The 19,198-nt window shown below is 44.8% G+C and overlaps 6 protein-coding genes across 7 annotated transcripts; 2 read left to right on the top strand and 4 right to left on the bottom strand.

Moving 5' to 3' along the window:
• Positions 1-1,409: 1,409 nt before the first annotated feature.
• On the bottom strand, positions 1,410-2,023 carry DFL_008084 (uncharacterized protein; the record flags this gene model as incomplete). The annotated part of the gene is made up of 3 exons (XM_067637768.1): positions 1,410-1,524; positions 1,618-1,895; positions 1,970-2,023. The coding sequence occupies 3 exons, from the start codon at positions 2,021-2,023 to the stop codon at positions 1,410-1,412; spliced, it is 447 nt and encodes a 148-aa protein (XP_067485723.1).
• Positions 2,024-4,044: 2,021 nt separating this feature from the next.
• On the bottom strand, positions 4,045-4,901 carry DFL_008083 (uncharacterized protein; the record flags this gene model as incomplete). The annotated part of the gene is made up of 3 exons (XM_067637767.1): positions 4,045-4,302; positions 4,390-4,609; positions 4,681-4,901. 3 exons carry the CDS (start codon positions 4,899-4,901, stop codon positions 4,045-4,047), a joined length of 699 nt encoding a protein of 232 aa, XP_067485722.1.
• Positions 4,902-4,920: 19 nt separating this feature from the next.
• Positions 4,921-6,792, bottom strand: DFL_008082 (uncharacterized protein; the record flags this gene model as incomplete). Its single annotated transcript, XM_067637766.1, has 3 exons — positions 4,921-4,944; positions 5,085-5,138; positions 5,623-6,792. The coding sequence occupies 3 exons, from the start codon at positions 6,790-6,792 to the stop codon at positions 4,921-4,923; spliced, it is 1,248 nt and encodes a 415-aa protein (XP_067485721.1).
• A 2,772-nt stretch (positions 6,793-9,564) lies between these two features.
• On the top strand, positions 9,565-11,196 carry DFL_008081 (uncharacterized protein; the record flags this gene model as incomplete). The annotated part of the gene is made up of 1 exon (XM_067637765.1): positions 9,565-11,196. The coding sequence occupies one exon, from the start codon at positions 9,565-9,567 to the stop codon at positions 11,194-11,196; it is 1,632 nt and encodes a 543-aa protein (XP_067485720.1).
• A 3,202-nt stretch (positions 11,197-14,398) lies between these two features.
• On the top strand, positions 14,399-16,786 carry DFL_008080 (uncharacterized protein; the record flags this gene model as incomplete). The annotated part of the gene is made up of 3 exons (XM_067637764.1): positions 14,399-15,108; positions 15,160-16,199; positions 16,371-16,786. 3 exons carry the CDS (start codon positions 14,399-14,401, stop codon positions 16,784-16,786), a joined length of 2,166 nt encoding a protein of 721 aa, XP_067485719.1.
• A 312-nt stretch (positions 16,787-17,098) lies between these two features.
• Positions 17,099-18,041, bottom strand: DFL_008079 (uncharacterized protein; the record flags this gene model as incomplete). Of its 2 annotated transcripts, none has more annotated exons than XM_067637762.1 (4): positions 17,099-17,168; positions 17,237-17,312; positions 17,375-17,963; positions 18,036-18,041. In XM_067637762.1, the coding sequence occupies 4 exons, from the start codon at positions 18,039-18,041 to the stop codon at positions 17,099-17,101; spliced, it is 741 nt and encodes a 246-aa protein (XP_067485718.1). The 2 variants fall into 2 exon arrangements, with proteins under 2 accessions (XP_067485718.1, XP_067485717.1); XM_067637761.1 differs by having other exon boundaries at positions 17,151-17,163.
• Positions 18,042-19,198: the final 1,157 nt, after the last annotated feature.

Here is a 19,198-nt window from a genome sequence, read left to right as displayed (position 1 = left end):
GAATTGTATTAATGTGAAGGCTGATTTCATTTGAATGGCGACTGCTGTAGCTGAGTGCGTTCCTATATGTCCCTCCAGGAAACAGGCGATAACAACATTATGCTTACCGATCCGACCAAGTGTGTATATATTAAAATCGTGAGCATTATTATAGAACCGTTCATGTTCTTTGTCCAGCATCTCTTGAGCCGCAGCAGTTTCGATCGGGAGGAGGCATATCCATCCTGCTGTATAATCTTCACGGCAGAGGCGGCGTTGCCCCCCCCCATTTAGGTAGTATTCGCCGGATATTCCTTCTAAACGAAAGTACGATTTAAATAAAGAGAATGCAGTCCATGAGAATGTTGCTGGGCTACAGCTAGTAGATTTATAATTCGTGACGCTGGGTCGTTTTGTACAAGTGTGCGGGGTATATGGTACTTGTATGCGAAATGCATAGTTTTTCCGACATTGCATTGCATTAGGGCGCCCCACAAGACACCATGTTGCGTATTTTTGGCCAAAGCACGTAGGAACCAAGCCTATCAGATATCTCATATGCATCGCATAGGTATTCAAAAACCCTCATCTTGCAAGTCGTTTGTATCTAGGTACCTATTTACGGATTTTCTTGGCGTAGTATTTTAACGGACAGATAAGTTAAATTCGTTTCATTACACAATAACCCTTCGAATCCTGGTAATTGAATCCAGCAATATATATCTACGAAGGTGGCCGCCTGCGCCTATAAACGACCTACGGAACTTGCTATGGTACTCCCCTAGACTACCCCTACATATGCTTACGATATCTTCACTTCAAATTAGTCATATCATAAGGTGCGTAGTTAGAATATTTAATTCTCGGACTCTGGACTGCCAGGACTCGGCCCGCAATATTTTCGGTCTGAATTGAAGTCAAAATACAAATTTAAAACGGACTAGATTCGGATATATCTCCGCAGCCCCAATACGATGGAATTTATTCAGTCCAACGAGGCTTAGTCTCAACACGAGAGTTAGTTAAGAGATGTTATTGATGGTAGTAAAGAAAAGTTGGTAAGGACTTTGTAGCACCAATCGTCTATCAACCGGTAGTAGCGTCAGACTCTTAGCAACGGAGTATCCAGCTCCGTAGCCAGGCAATCTGAAGGTTGCGGGTTCGATCCCCGCATCGGGCTTCTATGACGACCATCGCTTCGATATAGAAGTGATCTTCTCTTTTGTATTTTTAGAAAATTTTTTGGTGATGTTTCAGATCATGAAAGCCCATCAAGGAAGGAAAGCTCAGTGGTTTTTCCTAGCAAATTTTTTTTTCTTTTTGTGTGTGTGTTGGATTTTTCGCCAGCGAGACTAGGCCTGGTCAGTCTTGTGGCACTAGAATAGAGCTGGGCCTGGTCCCTTTAGTTGGGCCTTGCTATCAAAAAATTTTTATTCCTTCTTCTCGTCCAGTGACATCTTCATGGCCCAAATCCCAACAACATTGCGCTCGGAGTCATAAAACTCGCCGAAGAACCCCATATCTCCAGGGATCTCCTCACCAGCACTAAACATCATGACGAACAGAAGATATTATGGTCAGCATCTGTTCAAATCGAAAGCTTATAGTAGTTCGAGGATCTAGAATCTTAGGACTTACTTGATAATCTCTCCTCCAGCATCTTTCACTTTAGCCAATGGCTCCTTGACGCTACGAAGACCGATGAACGGCTTCGTAGTATGGCGAGCCGCAGTGCCAGCCACATGCTCTTCTTTTGTCACAAGACGGAGAGCACCGTTGAGGTTCTTGAACTCATTTTCAACGATTTGGTATGATGGCATGCCGTGTGCCTTGCCAGTCCATCCAAACGCATCACCGTAGAATTTTAAGGCACGTTCCATGTCGGTGACTGGGATTTCGACCCAACAGAAGCCGAGCTGTGGTGGGTGAAAAAGTTAACTTTTGGCAGGAATAAACGCCTTGGAATAAGGTTTAGAGGTAAGTTTCTTACAGGTGTGGGCAATTCTGGCTTGTAATCTCCGGTTGGACAGTTGGGATCAGACATGTTTGCGTTTGTATTGGTGAAGGTATAGCAGTGGTAGTATGTGCATCCAATGGACAAGATTGTTGTTGATAGAACGGTCCTTGAATTCAAGCAGTGTTCGAGGAATGCCTGAAGACTGTAGGGGAGAGAAGAACACAGAGGATTTGTACGCCCAGGAGCTTGTTTTATAGAGCATCTTGAACGCTTCAGCTGGATAGCAAGTTGCATTCCAATGACTCTCGGGGGGAAGCATTAATTCCTCCGACTAGACCTTTTGGAGCTTCAGTTGGCGGCCCAGAGCGTGCTACGATCTGGGCGAAAACCTCTAAATTCCCTTTTCCATGACCAGTTGGCACTAAATCTGTGCGCGTAGTCACATGAGAAGGCGCAGGAACGGATGAATAATCAAGCCGACTCTCCTGATTGGCCAGTGAGCTTCAGGCTTCCCCCAACAACAACTGAAGCTCCTTTTTGGTGATGTCATTCGAATATTGATTTAAGTTTCAGCCTTACTCAAAGCGAGTTGCGCTTGTGAGAGAATTCGGCTTTGTAACTGCTTGTAGTTCGTAGAAGTTATGATCCAACTTCTTCACTACGTACTTTGCTATACATTTTCACGGGAAATTGAAATCCGAAGTTCAATTTTTTTACATGGCTGATATTACTGATAGATCTTCACGAAAGCTGTTGAAGCCTAGAATCATTATTAGTTCGAGTCTGGTAATGACTTGCCCACCTGTCGACGAAAGAAGGCCAAGGCAGAATGTCTGGAACCCAACCTTTCGAAGTGCGGCCTTCGTTAGCTTAATTAACTTCCGTAGTAATAAACCGAGCCGATCCCCTCGCATTTCCACAAGCAGCCACTCTCTACCGCAATAGAGCTGGGTTTTACGATTCTGGATATATTGATCATACAGAGCATCCGGAACTATCAAGTATACCCCGATTTCGACCACAAGCGGATGATGGGAATTCCCTAGCAGGAATCACAAAGTCGGAGGAACAACATACTCTAACCCGACCACCGCCACAGGCATCGCAGACACTGGCACTACTCGTCAGCTCCGGAGCAGCAAAGAATTACTACAAGAATGTTTCCGGGGCTCAAGCCAACAGCCAAGTCAGAGGTTACATCCTACCCTGGGCCAACGGTTCTTCACTTCCAGCATTCTACTTCAGTATAGGATCAAATCTGGCCAGTGTCAGTGGTGCAAATGTTATCTATGGCGGCAGTCTGGGTACTATTGGCGGTGTCTCCTATTGCTTTGGAACCATACAGCCAATTAGTGGGAATCAGTATATCTTTGGGGGTGTTTTATTCAAGCAGAATTTTGAGGGTTTTGATTATGGGAGGACGAGAGGTTTGGGTTTGCGCACCGCATTCTTACTCTTGATTTGATTTTTGCGGAGGAGGGGGTGGAGTATACATTCGTTTCAGGAAATTTTTAAATTTTTAAATTTTTTTTACTCTTTTTAGACTTTTAGGATCATCCGATTTTGGCAATTGCAAAGGCGATATACACTCTTTTGGCGTTCTGGAAAGGCTTGGAGTTTTGGGTTTTGGTTTGAGTTTCTACTGTACTGGTTGCTTCACCATTTATATTTATTTGTCCATGATACCCTAATCTCTCTTCTACCATATCTGAAGTTTTCATGCTAGTGCTTCTCTTTTGGCAGTCTCGGTACGCTATCTCTGATTTTAGTTTCTAGCATAGGCATCAATTAATGAAAATAGCATATGCATTTAAAAAAAACTCTGTCGGAAACTTAGTAAATCAGGAGACACGACGATCTACAGTGAATTCAAGAATTGTAAATCGACAAATTCCGGCGTCGTCGTTTTATACCAATATAGGACCTCTTCATAAACTAGTCTGCATGGCCTCCAACAATTAAGCTATAAGGTCCTCAAACCCAAATAGTACGTATCCTAGAAGCATAGTATAAAACGAATACAATCCAAAACTCCGTTTCAATTTATAACAATACCCTAAGAGTCATTTACTACAACCTTAAGCCATATAAAATTCCAAAGCCATAACTCATTTCTCCGCCGCAAGCTTCTTCAAAGCCTCAGCTCCAACACTCCTCAAATCTGGATTCCACAGAACCTTCTTCTCATTCCCATTGAACAACAGGTCTAAATAGCAAGCAGTTACGGCCTCCTTACTCACATACCCCTTTCCAAATGCCAACTTCCACAGAAGCGGTTCGCCGGTTGTGATGAACCCGGGTTTAGTGATGTAAGCGTCTAGTTTACCCGCTTTTGCGAGTTCGAGGAGGTTTTGCTCTGTGTATGCCTATAAATTACAAACCTGCTTAGTTTTCACCATAAATTTAAAGATTGGTGGTATTATAACGACGACCTGGACAGTTAGGAAACATACTCTTCCTTTCCTCATAGACTCTCCGAACCATAATTTCTGGTCGAGATTCGCGGGATCGGGAACCAAAGACCCGCTTGTGAAGACAAAGCGGAACACGTCGCCATCAGGGAGTGGCCATTGACTCCACGCCTTTGCTGCATTTGTTGGCCAATCTTCATTCACGGTTTTCAACTCTTCGTTGGTCATATGTCTGCCTCTATCTGGTGTGGTTCCCAGAGCCCTGACAAACGTTAGCTTTTATCCCAACTAACTTTTTTAACGATATCATTGAGGTGAATATAAATATATTACCAAAAACACCCTTCAGCTCCTTCTAGAACCTTTAGGTCTTCTGGTGAATAGGTGCCGAAATCTGTGACTTTTAAGGTAGTGATTTTCTTTTCGGCTTGCCATTCTGGAGCGAGATCACGACGGGCGAGGGCGATTATTGAAGTTATTCGAGGGTTTGCAACACATTGTCGAAGGATTTCTGTGCCGAGGAAGCCAGTGCCGCCGGTAACGATTACTTTCATCTTGTTGGTTGGGTTTATTTTAATTTTTTGGAAATGGGGGGCTCTTAAATATAACCTGTTATTAGTTTTGTGTTACCTGTTTTTCTGGGGTCTTGAGACGAGCTCGGAATTTAGGCGGACTTTTGGAGTCGGCTCTAGACTATACTCGATTTGACAAATTAAAGCGGGTATATGGATTTTCACCTTTTTTAGAGATATGTAAACGGTAGATAAGTTCGTATTCAGGTTACTTTGTATCTATTCAAAGGAATAGTTGCAGGTTGGTTGTGAGTTTAGTTACCGAGTTAGCGCAGAGGGCCAAAATATAAAAGCTTCAATGTCGGCCACGAGAATGTGCCGGCTTGGGTTCGGAAGATAAAATGCCTCCGCGATCCCGACTAGAATGCTGGGAATTAATTTCGCCCTTTGATAATTGTTTAGTAGTACGAGCGTGGAGGGATCCTTTGGTGCTTTCCGACCGGTAAGATAATACATGATATCATTACATGGATCTATTTCGATAACTTTATAACTCCGTAAAGTCCGCTAGTTACCCCTCAAGATATACAAGTGCTAAGCGGTATCTCAACTCTCGGCCGACCGGCTGGAGGGCACGTTATCTCGAACTCCTCCACCCTAGATCAAAAACAATTAATGGATGAGCTGGTAAGAAAGTCGCCAGCCTAGCTCTAAACTTTGGGTAATCGATAAATGGAGCGACAAGTACTACCAAGCCCCATACCCAAATATACCCAACAACCCGTTTCCAAATCACCAATCCTTCTTTTTCTTCATTATTTCTAACCCTTTGACTTCGGAACAACCACTGTACTCCGTCTTCTATCATTATCCCGGTTGCCATGACCATGAAGAATAATAATTCTCGATTCCAACCTGCTTTTTGGATTTCTGGGCCTTGTGGGCGAAGCATAAACCATGATTGTCCTGCGTGCCAGATACCGCTGATGAAGAATACGGCGTAGGTATTTACGTATCGCTGCAATAAACCGGTCTTGGGCAGTTGGAGTACCCTGTGCGTTACAAATTGTGCTGGTTTGCTGAAGTGCCATCTCAAAGTTTGGTGCCAAAACTTCCCCCAAAACAGCCGGAGGGTATAACTATCCTTCGGGCTTCCAAACGGTGGTGGCCAATTCTTTGGTTCCGAAATACCAGTTCCTACGGCTAGAACTGAGAGAAAGGTGTATTGTAAATGTATAGAAAGGGGGATAAGTATCGACCACATTAGACTTGTAACCCCAATTCTATACACTATTTCATCGCGTGTAACAGGGCCATCTTCCGGATGTCTCCAAAATAAATTCTCACGGTTGATACCCAAGAATTTAATTTCATCCTCCTTAGTCAGTTCCTGAGAATAAAAGAAATCCTGCGCGAGGAAGAGGAATACGAGCCATGCTACATTCGTAGTCAAAAACCTTCGTCGCGAAGGAACCCACCCTTGTCTTTTAGAATCAAATGCTGGAACATTCTTAATTTGATATGGAGTATTAATCCCACGGACATTAACGCAGTAACTTAACCCCCTCCAAAGACGTGTGAAGTAACTAGGTGGACGACCATTAACAGATTTTGAAATAACAGGATCAGTCGCATCGATCCCCTCGAGATGGAGGAGGGTACTTGATATTAAGAAAACATTGTAGGCACTGCCGGCCCAATCGATTAGACCGACGACGTTGTGTGGGAATGCGGCGGCGCCGTGGTTGAAGGTTCGGAGGCAGAGGTAGGCGATTATGGGGAGGGAGGCGTAGCGGGGGAGGGAACCCTTTGGTGTGGAGATTAGAAGGGTGGAGGTTATGAGGAGGGTGAGAAAGTAGGCTGGGATAAAGAGGAAGACGGAGCGGGTGCAGAAGTTGTAGTTTATGAGAGTGCTGCCGCCGGGAGGGGCCATTATCGCGAAGTAACCAATCGCCCAACTACCTAGTTGTTATCTGGTTTGTGGTACTTGATATGCACATATGATAATATGGGATACAAGTGCGAAACTTGGGTGGAGGTTTGGATTGATATTGAACCCGTTTTAAGTCGATGTATTTATATTCGCGGTGCTGTCAACTACGATGCGGGGGTGTAGGTCAGCACTATACCCAACTACCGTTAGAGGTCTTATCTAGTTTTCCGACACGGCATGCATTCCGATTGCGTCTTCAAAAAACTAGATCCACCAATCATAAGTGGCACTGTGGAATATATCTAGCAAAGGCTACTTAGATTTGCACAATATCGTGTTGCAATTGCCGGCCTCGCAAAGTCTGAAGCCCTACGGCTGAGAACAATGAAGGTCTCGGCCGACGGGCGCCGGGAAATAATGCAACATGCCAGTTGCGTTGTAGCGGTTGTTTCATGAAGTGGTCTCCATGATGAACATCTCGATCGATATCTGGGGGGCCCTTGTTGTCTGGAAGCGTGGGACAGGGCCCACAGATCTGTGGGCTAGCAAACATGGGGTATCATTCTTTTGCAGGGTCCGACTTAGGTCCTCCCTTGTTCCCCTTTATGTTACACACAGCCGTGGATATCTCCTCTGCAACGGAATATGAGCGACAACGTTATGTCGGTGCCAATTTTATATCGGTACTGGCTATAGCTAATAACTTCTTGGAGTACATCTCAATACTAGCGTCCACAATATTAAATCCTAAAAGACTTAAAGAAGCCGGTCGGAAACGATTTTAGATTGCTAGTGACGTCATTTTATGCTGCGGCATCTGGCCTCGAGACTATCTAAGACATATGACTCTAAAGCCTGAGAGTCTAAGCTGCTATAGATACTGATCCTTTGCGATGTCAAGCGCACAAATCTTAATTTCATTGGTAATAATTTATGTCCTCCTACGATCTGGTGAGAAAAAAGTCATGATGGGTGCGACATCTAGATCATTTGTTACTCAACATAGCTATATAGCTATCTAGTCGCACAAGACATCCACAGCCCATAGGCCCTTTCGAGTACATGTACAGGTCAAGTTAATATCGTGGTTAAGATTGTAATGCGATCGCAATTTAGAAAAATATTCGGACTATGGGATATCAAGTTTGACGTCTCTAATATTGTGCTTTGTGGGAATGACGAGGCCTCCTTGTTAGGCTATCCGTAGTTAGCCGAAATATCTAGGCCAGGGTATGGAAGTCGTTGCCTGGTTCGACGTTTCGCTTTGTAGGACACGAATATTGATAGAGACTGCACATGAGCAAATCGTAATCATCGAACTTGATTAACATCGTAAATCGTTGATCCTAGATCCAAATTTTAAGAAAGGCACCTGTCGGGCTTTGATATTTCTGATTAATATTATCCGTCTTATAACAGATCGTCAAACGGCCTTGCGCGGTTCTCTGTTCGCCGCTTCAAATATTAAATTCGTCTGTGCCATTTTCTTTTTCTTTTAGAAACATTCGAAACTTCTCAAGAAAAGAAATCCATAGATCTGGTGTCCTATAGCCCCACGTTTTAGAGAGATTGGAAGAGAGTATAGCTAGGGTGATGTTTAAATTTGTACCCGTGATTCATCTGATATATGAATTGCGACTGAAAAACGCTGAGGTGAGAAAATAGTTCGTTTGTCCACGCCTGACCATCTACGGTTAGTAAGTCCGAGACACGAGGGTCCTTGACAAACGAACGAAAATCACCGAGTATGGCAAAAGAATCCGTCGACGGAGCGGAGGCAATCATCCTGACTAATGTCGTTCATAGCTACGTTTTCTCCGCAAAATCATCGTCAAAGATCTCGTCAAAGATGGCTGTGCTATTTAGCATATCGGGGAACTATGACATCGGTACTTCTAGCTAAGCCAAGCTAGTTTTCTCCAGGAATATGTCTACCCAGCAAGGCTGTGCCTGCCAGATCTATTTGGAAAGGGTTTCACATCTGAGGCTCTTTGAACGGGTACTATTCATGGGCCGCTGGGACGGCCTAATTATTACCACACGCCTGTGCAACCACACGGGCCCCTTCCGTAATTAATTGCGATAGCATAGCGATAGGCCTTCACCAGACCCGCCACCATTCATGATCATGTCGCGGAAATAGAAATCAAATGAACCCATTAACATAATCTAGATCCTTCAAAAAATAGGACATTCCGCACGAAAATCCATCCGCTATGGATCTCATCATACGTATGGTCTCTCGCACAAAGGTCCATTCTCGTCGACGGCACAAGAGAAAAAAAAGCGGCACAGCTGCACAGTCATTGTGGACCAAGCTGGACTTGGATCCTGGAGCCACCGTTTATAGGACGAATTAGATGCAGCTGCGCCAACGAGGTCTTGCATTTGGGCGCATCAGCTTGCGTTTCAAGTGGTTGCCGGACTCCGGCGCTGGGTCCTGCCAAACGTCAGCTCGGACAGGTGGTCTATATAAAAGGGAGGTTGGGTATCCCCGCATCTATCGTAAAGTTTTTCGGCTGGTCGGATAGAAAGTATACATTACCCAGTAAAGCATTCATTCACTCATTCGGAAATTGAAATTCTTGAGAAGTTCGACGAGCCGACTAGAGTTTTATATCGAACCGCACTAAATTTGAGCATACTCGAGACCCCTCACGTCGCCGCAACACAAGCACTGTCAGCCTCGCACAAATAACTTTAGACGGGCGACTTTACGCCCAAATAATTTTTATCTGATATCAAATCAAACCTCACCAACATTTATCAATCATGTCAAGGAGCCGGCCTCAACTTAAGACCACGGAGTCGACGCCTCTTCTACGAGGCCCATCACAATCAACCACCTGGCCAGATGTCAGAACAGCCCATGAGGGTAGTCCTGAGGTTTCGCCTGATATCAAACGCCCTTCACACCATACAACATGGCCACCAGCTGGTCACTATCCCCTCGCACAGGATCCTCGAACTCCAAATCCACGATCTGTACCTCACCCGGATAAAACTATCAAACGCCTAATCTGTTGTTGTGATGGTACCTGGAAGTCCTCTGACCAGGGCCCCCCTTCAATCCCTTCTAATGTCACACGGTTTGCTCGTTCTCTGGACTGTGTCGATAGATATACCACCCCGGGTATCGAAATCCAGCAAATAGTATTCTACCAGTCCGGTCTTGGATCCGGAGAGCTCACGAAGCTTCAATGGTTAGCGGCTGGTAGCATCGGATTCGGTCTCGACAGTGCAGTTCGCGAAGCATATGCCTTCTTAGCAGCCAACTACCAAGACTCATATGAAGACCAACCCGCTGATGAGATATACCTATTTGGTTTCTCTCGTGGTGCATATACGGTCCGTGCTCTCGCTGCTTTCGTTTCAGAAATCGGTCTACTCACAAAACGAGGCATGGATGATTTTGCGCTCATCTATCAAGAGTATAAAAAGGGTCCAGATTCCTTCGCCGCTTTTACACAGCGAAGGATCGCCGCTAATGTTGATGGGATACCCTGGGAAACCCAACGTAACATCATCATCAAAGTCGTTGGTGTATTTGATACTGTTGGTTCCGTCGGCTTCCCAGATTCTTGGATCACAAGACAACTAGGTCTTAACGCCTCCTTCGGCTTCTATGACACCAAACTCTCTCCGGCCGTCGAAAACGCCTTCCAAGTCCTCGCCCTCGACGAACGGAGATCAAACTTCTCGCCTACATTATGGTTCCTAGACCCTCCGAAGCTAGGCGAAATAGGCTGTAAAATGAAGTTACCCCGCACAAATACATTACCAGACCGAAGATCTCCAGATATAGAAATCAATCTCCAACAGGTCTGGATGCCTGGTGCACATTCCTCAGTCGGTGGCGGATACTCCGATCACGAACTAGCAGATATCTCGCTGGCATGGATGATCGATAAGACTTCTCCATGGTTAAGGTTCGATTGGTCTTATCTCGAGCCCATTTGTGCGAACACAGAGATTCCAACCATGATTTATGATGAATATGGAAATGTTTTGGATGGAGACGAGACTGCTTCTATTACACCGCAGAGCTTCAAGAGGAAGAGTGGGTGGGGAATGGGTACTATTTACGATAGCAGGAATGGGTGGTGGCAATTTTTACCTGCGAAGGATAGAACGCCGGGAAGGTATTCTGTACCGGGGCTTACGAGGGAATTTATGCATTCAAGCGTTCGGGAACGATATCTAAATGACGAAGAGTACAGAAAGAGATGTGGTGCGCTAATGGGCATGGAATTGAAGAAGAAAGTGGGCGGTGGGTGGTACTGGTTAACTACAGGACCTGATGGGAACGAAAGAATCATTGAAGAAGCAGAATTTGGAAAGGTACCACCGGGGAAGAGGAGTCTGGAGGTACTATTGAAAGGAGATAGAGGAGCGGTTTATTAGGAGGTGGTCTAGCAAGTGGAGAAATAACGGGTTTAATGTGTTATGACAGCCACGATTGAAATGTGATGGGAGGGTTAACATAGCATTGCATTTAGACTGATGGTTATCTGGGCTTCTTAAAATTCTTTGTTTATACCTTTATCTCCCGTTTACTTCACTGTTCTCCCCCATCTTCCCCTTTGGTTAAGAGGCTGCAGACTATTCTTAGCATTCATACAGGCGTTAATTTAGCATTTCTTTGTGGTTCTATATATTCCAATGCAAAATTATATGATAGCATCAATAAGATTGAATTCTCAAAAGACATTTTCTTTTCTGAAAAATTAGGCAATTCAAACTCGATCTAAATATCCCATCTGCGAGGTTTTAACCCTACCCCTGCTTTTATTAGATAGAACTAGCTCGCCTTTCGCCCCCCGCCCGTTGCCTTGTACCCAGACCCAGCCGCCCCACCTAGTTTCCGAAGGGATTAAGCTTAAACCAGAACTAATGATACAGCCAGTATCTCAACCCAAAGTCTTGACAGCCAGGTCGGTTAGGACAACACAAAATAATCCAACAGAGGCTGCAGCGCTGAAAGTTTAAGTGTTCCCCGAGGATCTTGAACTCAAGATGGGGATGAATAGGCGCGATGGGGGAAACTTAGGTCCAATGAGATATAGAAGTTTATGGTTACATTGCGGTAGATTGGATAACTGCCGATGCCTGTGTGACAGCAGTGTGGAAAGGTATGTTCGCGTGGAGAGGCCGTAAGGGGATGGTGGTCGCTTGGAGGATGGCTTTTTGATATTTGAATGGGAGAGATATGTTGGAGCGAATGTGGTACGGTGATAGCGATATCGGCGAGCGCGGTTGTGGGAAATGTATATAAAGACGGGGAGACGACCAGTCTGGCGAAGTTAACCACCAGTTTCGGAACCACATAACGGCATCCTGACCGCTGCTTTCTTGTTAGTCTATCAGAAGATTACTCAACTACCCTCATTTAAGACTATATTGTCGTTCTTTTATCTTTGCGTATCGCGTCCCCGACGGAATTTATTCGTCGTTTTGGCCTTATTCTTTTACTGCTATACTTGTATCCTCGCGTAAGATACAGCTCCTATACTGTGGGTATATGGGACTCTCAAATTCCGCTCATTCAAAAAAACGGTCGTCGAAATGGCTAGTCCGTTTCTTGCCGTTCCTCTCGAAATCTGTAAGCAAATTTATAGTTATCTAGTCATCTTCAATATCAGCCCCGTTCCAGACCCTCCATACGAAGGGAGTTATTGGCTCGATTCTAACACGCCATGTCTTAATCTCTCGATCCTCCGGGTGAACAAACAGATTCACGATGAAGTTTCTTAAGTCCTCTACTCCCATAATATCTTCCCCATCAGAATCCAAATTGCCGGGACCGACTTTTGCAAAACGAGCATTGGGATCCTCATTTTTCGGATATGTATAAAACACTTTGGGAGGAAATACAGTATCGCCGAACATTTGGAAAAGAGCAGGAAGCCACTACTCACTTTGACTTCTATATTATATACATGGATATATTGCGATAAAGATATCGTTTACTGATCCCGAAAATTGCGAGTTTTGATTATCTATTTCTATAAATCTAGTTCCAACGTCCAATACTACACCGACATATCACACGGTGCTTACCCTTTCAAAAGAATCACAAAGGAAGAAATCATACAAATCCCATCACCACGGTATCAACATCTTGTGCGTCGCGCGAAAATAGCGATATACGATCTCCTAGTCACAGCATTTGGACCACAAGACCCTACCACCGGAGAACCTATCGACGATGATACTTTACCCAGGGATGCAAAGTGGCGGAAGTCTGTTATGTCAATACTAATGCCTTCCGTGCGAGCTAGGCTGAGTAGTACTGTTTCGGATGGGAGGAATGCATACTTTGATATTGAGATACACCCGTCTTTTTTGCATCCTACTAGCCGTCAGGATGCACTTGCTAAAAATCTTACTAAGGAAGAGGTAGATGCATTGGATGTGATGTATTTAAAGGAACTGGCTTATAGTGCCTGGCCTTTGACTCTTTTGTCGAGTGATTATAGATTGAGATTGGATCATCCGGTGGAAAGGAGGTTTAAAGATATTACAAAGGAGGCGTTGAGAGAATGTGACGGTGATTCTGTTTTTGGGAAAGGAGAGGAAGAAGGGTTTAGAGAAATGAATCTGGAGGAGGCATATAATTGGGCGATGGAGGAAGGGGAATTAGTTGTCGTAGGCGATTAGCAACCCTCGGAGCAGTAGGGTTGTTTGCTGTTTCGGTCGACCCTGCCCGCCGGTACAGGAGTAGCAGCCTGGGAAAACGTTCTATCATCGCCGCAAATTTTTCAGTTCGTGGTTTTATATGACATCTCTTCTGTACGAGTCCACCTAGTCTCGTGTCGAGTTCACCTTGAATCCGTTCGATAATAATTCTTTTTGGGAAGATAGTAATTCAAAATAGACTAAACTTTGCTTTGACCAGAAAAAAAAGTTTGAGACAAGGATGAGCAACATTTTCACAATCAAAAATACGTCCCTAACCAGCGTACGAGAAAAGAAGGTAGAGAAGACCCATAAATTGGGCTTAATGCCGGTGCCCCCGGATTTCAGGATATATATAAGTATTTAATAGTTTATTTTTAAATTTTAGAATAAACGTCTCGGGTAGGAATCTCACACACGACTTTCTATAAATGCAGTTCGCGTTCGGGAACTGCCAGCTGCAGCTCAAGGTCTAAAAATAGTTAGCACCTGTCGTTCAGATCCTTTTGTGATCCATTGACAATTGGTGCGTTACGGCTGAGAGCGAAACGTCACCTTAGAACGCAATGCTCTGATCCGGTCGTTATCGTCAACTAGATGGTCCTGAGCTGAGGAAAGCATCGTCGTTGTGGATGTTGTTGGCGTAATATAAGAGCATCAAACCAACGGGATCTATATATCTATCGGAGTATTAGTATTGGATTGCTTTCCTCTGACGGCTGCATGTGCATGTCATCCGGTTCGCTCGATCATACCCTGTTTACATTTCGCTTCGCCTTCGCCCTGGGCATAAGAAACGCACAATATACAACAACCCCGCTTACCACCACTGCCTCAGACAGGCTTTTGACAAACCAAAGGAAACATATATATTTAAGAAAAATTGAGAAAAGACTTTCGCTGTTACGATATTGCATAAAATTATTCAATGCCTGCCCCATCGCCACTTACTGATCCTCGCCCCTCTCTCTTGTCTCTACCCCTCGATATTCACGCTCTTCTCCTGAATCATCTTTCACCTTCCGACATTTCAAAATTGCGGATCCTCTCTCATGCATCGTATGACCTATTTACTTCGCCGGCAATATGTTCCCACTATCTCTCTCGTCACGGAATTGTCCCAGAATCACAGGATACCGCAAAAGGCGAATTCGATCGCTATTTCCCGCCTCGCACTAGAATCAAGAAAGGAACTCCAACAAGAGCAACAATCGTAGATGGTCTGAGAATGACGAATCTCGATGCACCATATTTCACGACAAGTCATGCATACCAAAGTAGTGGTGATAATTTGAATCGGGATGGAGTAGTAGCCTATCGTACAAATGCTGGCGATTTGGCTCTCCTTGATCTTTCGAATCCTTCAAATTCTTCGGTTTTGCTGATTACGGAGACGTGGGAGTTTACGACACAGCCACTGGCGGAATATAATAAGAGTGGTGCAGGCGTGGCTGTTTTTGGGGGGGGACGCATCAAGGAGCGGATATCGGGGGGTTGGTGGACGGCAGAGTCGTTCAAGGATGAAGGAATCGGCCTGAAGAAGTTTGAAGTCAACGTTCATAGCGACTTTGGCGCGGAAGTGTTATTTGTGGAGCTTTCGTGGATTAAGGACGAGAAAGCAACGGCACCGTATGACGTGTGAGTATCTCTTACTTGAGATCAGAAGACCGCAGGCTGATATATTTTTAGAATTACTTTGTTATCTGCAGCACATACACCATTACCATCAGAAAATGAAAGGACATGGTATCCGATTGTCGCGGGGACTAAGAGCCTTGGCTTGGTTATTTCTCTGAAGTCTGAAAGGTTTGGACATCCTATCGCTGCGTTTTCACTCCCATTGAATAAATTTCCATACGCGGAATACGTCTTGAACAAATATTACATCGCAGGGGTCGTACCAACAACCCAGCAGTTTGCATTTCTAAGATATGTAAGAGATGATATGGACACTGTTTGTGCAATCAACTGTGCGAAGAAGGATTATCACGGGTCACAGGTCTTTTGGAAATTACAGGATTATCTTCCTGCAGTGGTATTAATAGACCTGGCAAAGATGGGATTGTCGGAACTTCGCACAGAGCGTGGAGTGATGTTTGCCAACAACATGGACATCCATATACAACCCGATAGAGCAGGTGAACTGGTTTTCATAATTACGGGCGCAGGGGTTACGGTATTTGATATCGCAAGGATAAGCCAGCACGGCGGATTAAGCGCTGTAAAAACTTTCTGGTGGAGGCAGAAAAATGCTATGCGAATATATATACTTCCTGATGAGGATTTAGACAAAGAAGAGGTAAAAAGAGTAGGATCGTGGCGAGAAGGGATGTGGGCTCGCACTGAAGGTAGATCTAATTGGGGGAAGAAGTTGATTGCTCCTTCGGTACCAAGGATCTGGAAGAGCTTCATACCTGGCAAAGTTTATGGCGGAGGGGATGGTGACGATGAAATGTTCACCATTGTTAGAGCGTACAATTACGTTGTTCGGGTAGGCCAGGGCGAAATACCCTTCGAACGAACTTGGTCGGAAGTACCAGTGTGGCAGAGGCCGGATTTTTTGGTTGCGTGGGAAATTCCTCTCACGAGGAAAGGCGTGGGGAAATATTCTTCTCAGATGTTAAACCGAAGGGCCGGGTTTCAGGATTCTAAAGAGGATACACCAGAATGGGGCTCTGAGGAGAATAGGAAGTTTTCGTGTTGGGAGAATCCTGAAGGAATATACCCAAGTAAGATCATGCAATTACAAACGGCCTTGAACACAAACCTAGCCGGCGTCATACATTGTTTCGAAGCGCACCTAGTACTGGCGGTACAGATGCCACAAATGGTTTTTGCAAGACGGGATACACATAAAACAAGGCCTCGATGGTTAACTATTAACAATCAGGAAATAGTAGTGGAAGGCGACGAATATCGAGAAATCGTTGGACCAGTGGAGAGAGGGAAATGGAAACCTGAGAGAGAGCAACCTAGCTTGCTCAAACTTGCAAGAAGACAAGAAAGGGTGCTTTTGAGAGTAAACCGTGACACAAAGTTACTTTGCGAGCGACCACATCCTCGGACTATTCGATTTGGAAAAAGACGAAGCGGTTTCATGAGTATGTTTTGGGGCAAAGGGGAAAATTTGCAGGCGGTAGCGGAGAAACCTACGGTTAAAGTGTCGGGATTGGAGGTTCTACCGAAAGGAAATATCCACCATATTAAAGTTGGGGATAGTGGGAATTATATTGTTTATGTTATTAATGCCTCGCCGATGCCCACGGGGTGTAGTGGTGGGCCAAGCGGAACACTGGTTATTGTGAGATATGATTAATGGGCGGAGAAGCCAATATGTTGTCTATCTATTATGAACACAGTTAATGTTATTTAGAGCTTGCATAGCACTATTTATGATGGCGGAATAGAATTAAAAAAGCGTTCAAAGAAACTTTGATTCCGGAGTTCACTATGGACTAGCGTGTTGCGCTTATGGTGGCAAATAAGAACAAATTTCACTTTTCGTTTTTGAGGTTAGGCTTTTGTTTGGGCAGTTTGGCCCCATTTCGAAATTCAATTCGGGACAGGAGAGGCAGTGCTGCTACCATGCTGATGTTCATAGCCTTGTTGCATGTTGCCAAAAAGTATTTTATCGGCCAGCCGGTGGCACGGTACAATACTTTCTTTGCAACTTATGGATATCAACGGCACCGTCTAAACTAGCAATCGAATTGTTAAAAAATACTTTTCGCGTGCCTCTCTTGTTTGTATTCAGCTGGGAGGATACCTGTAAGGTTTGCGGATCTTCCACACGTCCTTGCGCATATGCGACTGGGTTCGGGTAGCCTCGGCGAAAGCCTTTACTACTCCTCATCCATGATCCAAAAGAGATCCGTATTTCTGATTGTACAGCTCCCAATGGAACCTTTCTTGCAGCCGAATTTCGTGTATAGCGCGTTCCTGTCTTCATGGCATTTCATCTGAAGAATTATACTCGCTGCTGCTTCACATGGGGTTCCAAGAGTTGGGTCCCCACCGAATTCTGAACACAAACTCCGCCCAGTTTCGAATGTTTCCCCTGGCCTTACTTCGAGTACCTCGGGTTCAGGCATGCGAGGTTCGGGAATGTGAGGTGGAGGTGGAGGCAACACCCTCTCGTCAGTCGGTTTTCTTGAGCCACCACATGGACCCACGCAAGATCCCGTAGCCCCTAAACCGTTTCCACAGAGTGGAGGTTTGAGCTTCTGCTTCCGATTTTGAGGTTCTGGAGATACACTGAAAGATTGTAAATATGAATTTACTCTCTCTAGTGGTACCCCAACTTCATCCAAAAGCTTTCGTAGACGTTCATTCTCAAGAGCAACAGCCCTTGCGGCGGTTTGCATCTCTATGGTTGCTTGAATACCCCGCGCATTGTATTCTGCGAGCTTTTGTTCCAAGGAGGCTACATACTCCTTTTTGTTTGCGCGAGAGCGACGTTGGTTGTCGCGGATTCGCGCTTTTGCTGGTTTGTCCTAGTGTGTGCAGGTAGATTGTTAGCATAAAGTTTGCTTTTTATAAATATTTCCTTTAGGATAGTAACGTACCGCCATTAAAAAATAATTTGAGTAGCTAGAAGTGGCATTTTTTCTTGCTTGTCTTTGTCAGTATATATGAAGTTGGAGAAAATTGAAAGGAGAAATCAAAGGTTTCAACGGGTCTGCAAAATCTATGAACCAGCCCGCCTTGGCGGCTTTAGCCAGGCAAGGACAACGCAAAAAGTCCAACAAAGCACCATTGTAATAGTTCGACTGTGTTTGGCCAGGAGCGAGCTCTCTCCTGCTTTCATGATCGATGCCCGAATAAGTCTCACGATGGGAAAAAAATTAGTTAATAATCAAAAATTTTTATCCTACACTGCCCGTCGGATCAGTTTATTGTGTTACAGCATTAAGCACCGCTAGCACGTGTGGAATGTGCAGGCCCTAGCCTTTGGGCCTTTGTATTACCCTCCTCTACGAAACCTACGCGATATGTACCGGGACTTATGAAATGCTGCGGGACAAAACAAGCAATCTAACCTGCGGCTTGCAGGAAAACGGTATCACCCTTGAGTATTTGCGGCAGGAATAACCAGGGGCTTTTGGAATGAGTAACAGCCGCTCTGTGAGATCCAGACCCATTAGTTCTATAATGTTAGGCTTGGGACTCGCCTCGAGGCTGGTATGCATATATGTATATATATTTCTTCATACAATCCATTATAACGCCCGAACCTTCTCGAGAATTATTAACCAAGGTGAACCAAACAAATTTACATAAACCTAAGAACAAACCCTCGCAAGTCAAAAGCGGAATCGGCTTCAAAGCCAACATCTTCACGCTTTGGACCTATACCCTTCCGCTATACCTTCGGGCTGTGAGAGCTAATTACAATAGCGCTGATCCCCCAAAGCGTCGAGAAACACCTCACACCGAACATATTAACACGTAAGCTAGGGCCTCATGGCCTCTGCAGATCTGGCTAGAAACTTAAGTGCGATGAGTCTCCAGGATTACCCACAAACGGGTGTACAGGATTCCCAAGTGGACCCTGAGGAAAAAGCCTTGGTCCATCTCGATCCCTCCAAACAAACGGACACAAATAATTCGTCACTACCCCCCTACAGTCCAGCAAGCACAGAAACAACGACTACCGCCCTACGACAACAGAGAGATACTACACTTGATGACTCAAGAAAACTTTCTCTCCCTTGCATCGAAATTGAGT

This window comes from Arthrobotrys flagrans (assembly GCF_004000055.1).
Source record: "Arthrobotrys flagrans strain CBS H-5679 chromosome Unknown unitig_1, whole genome shotgun sequence".
Lineage (NCBI taxonomy): Eukaryota > Fungi > Ascomycota > Orbiliomycetes > Orbiliales > Orbiliaceae > Arthrobotrys > Arthrobotrys flagrans.
This window is presented reverse-complemented; position numbering and strand designations above follow the sequence as displayed.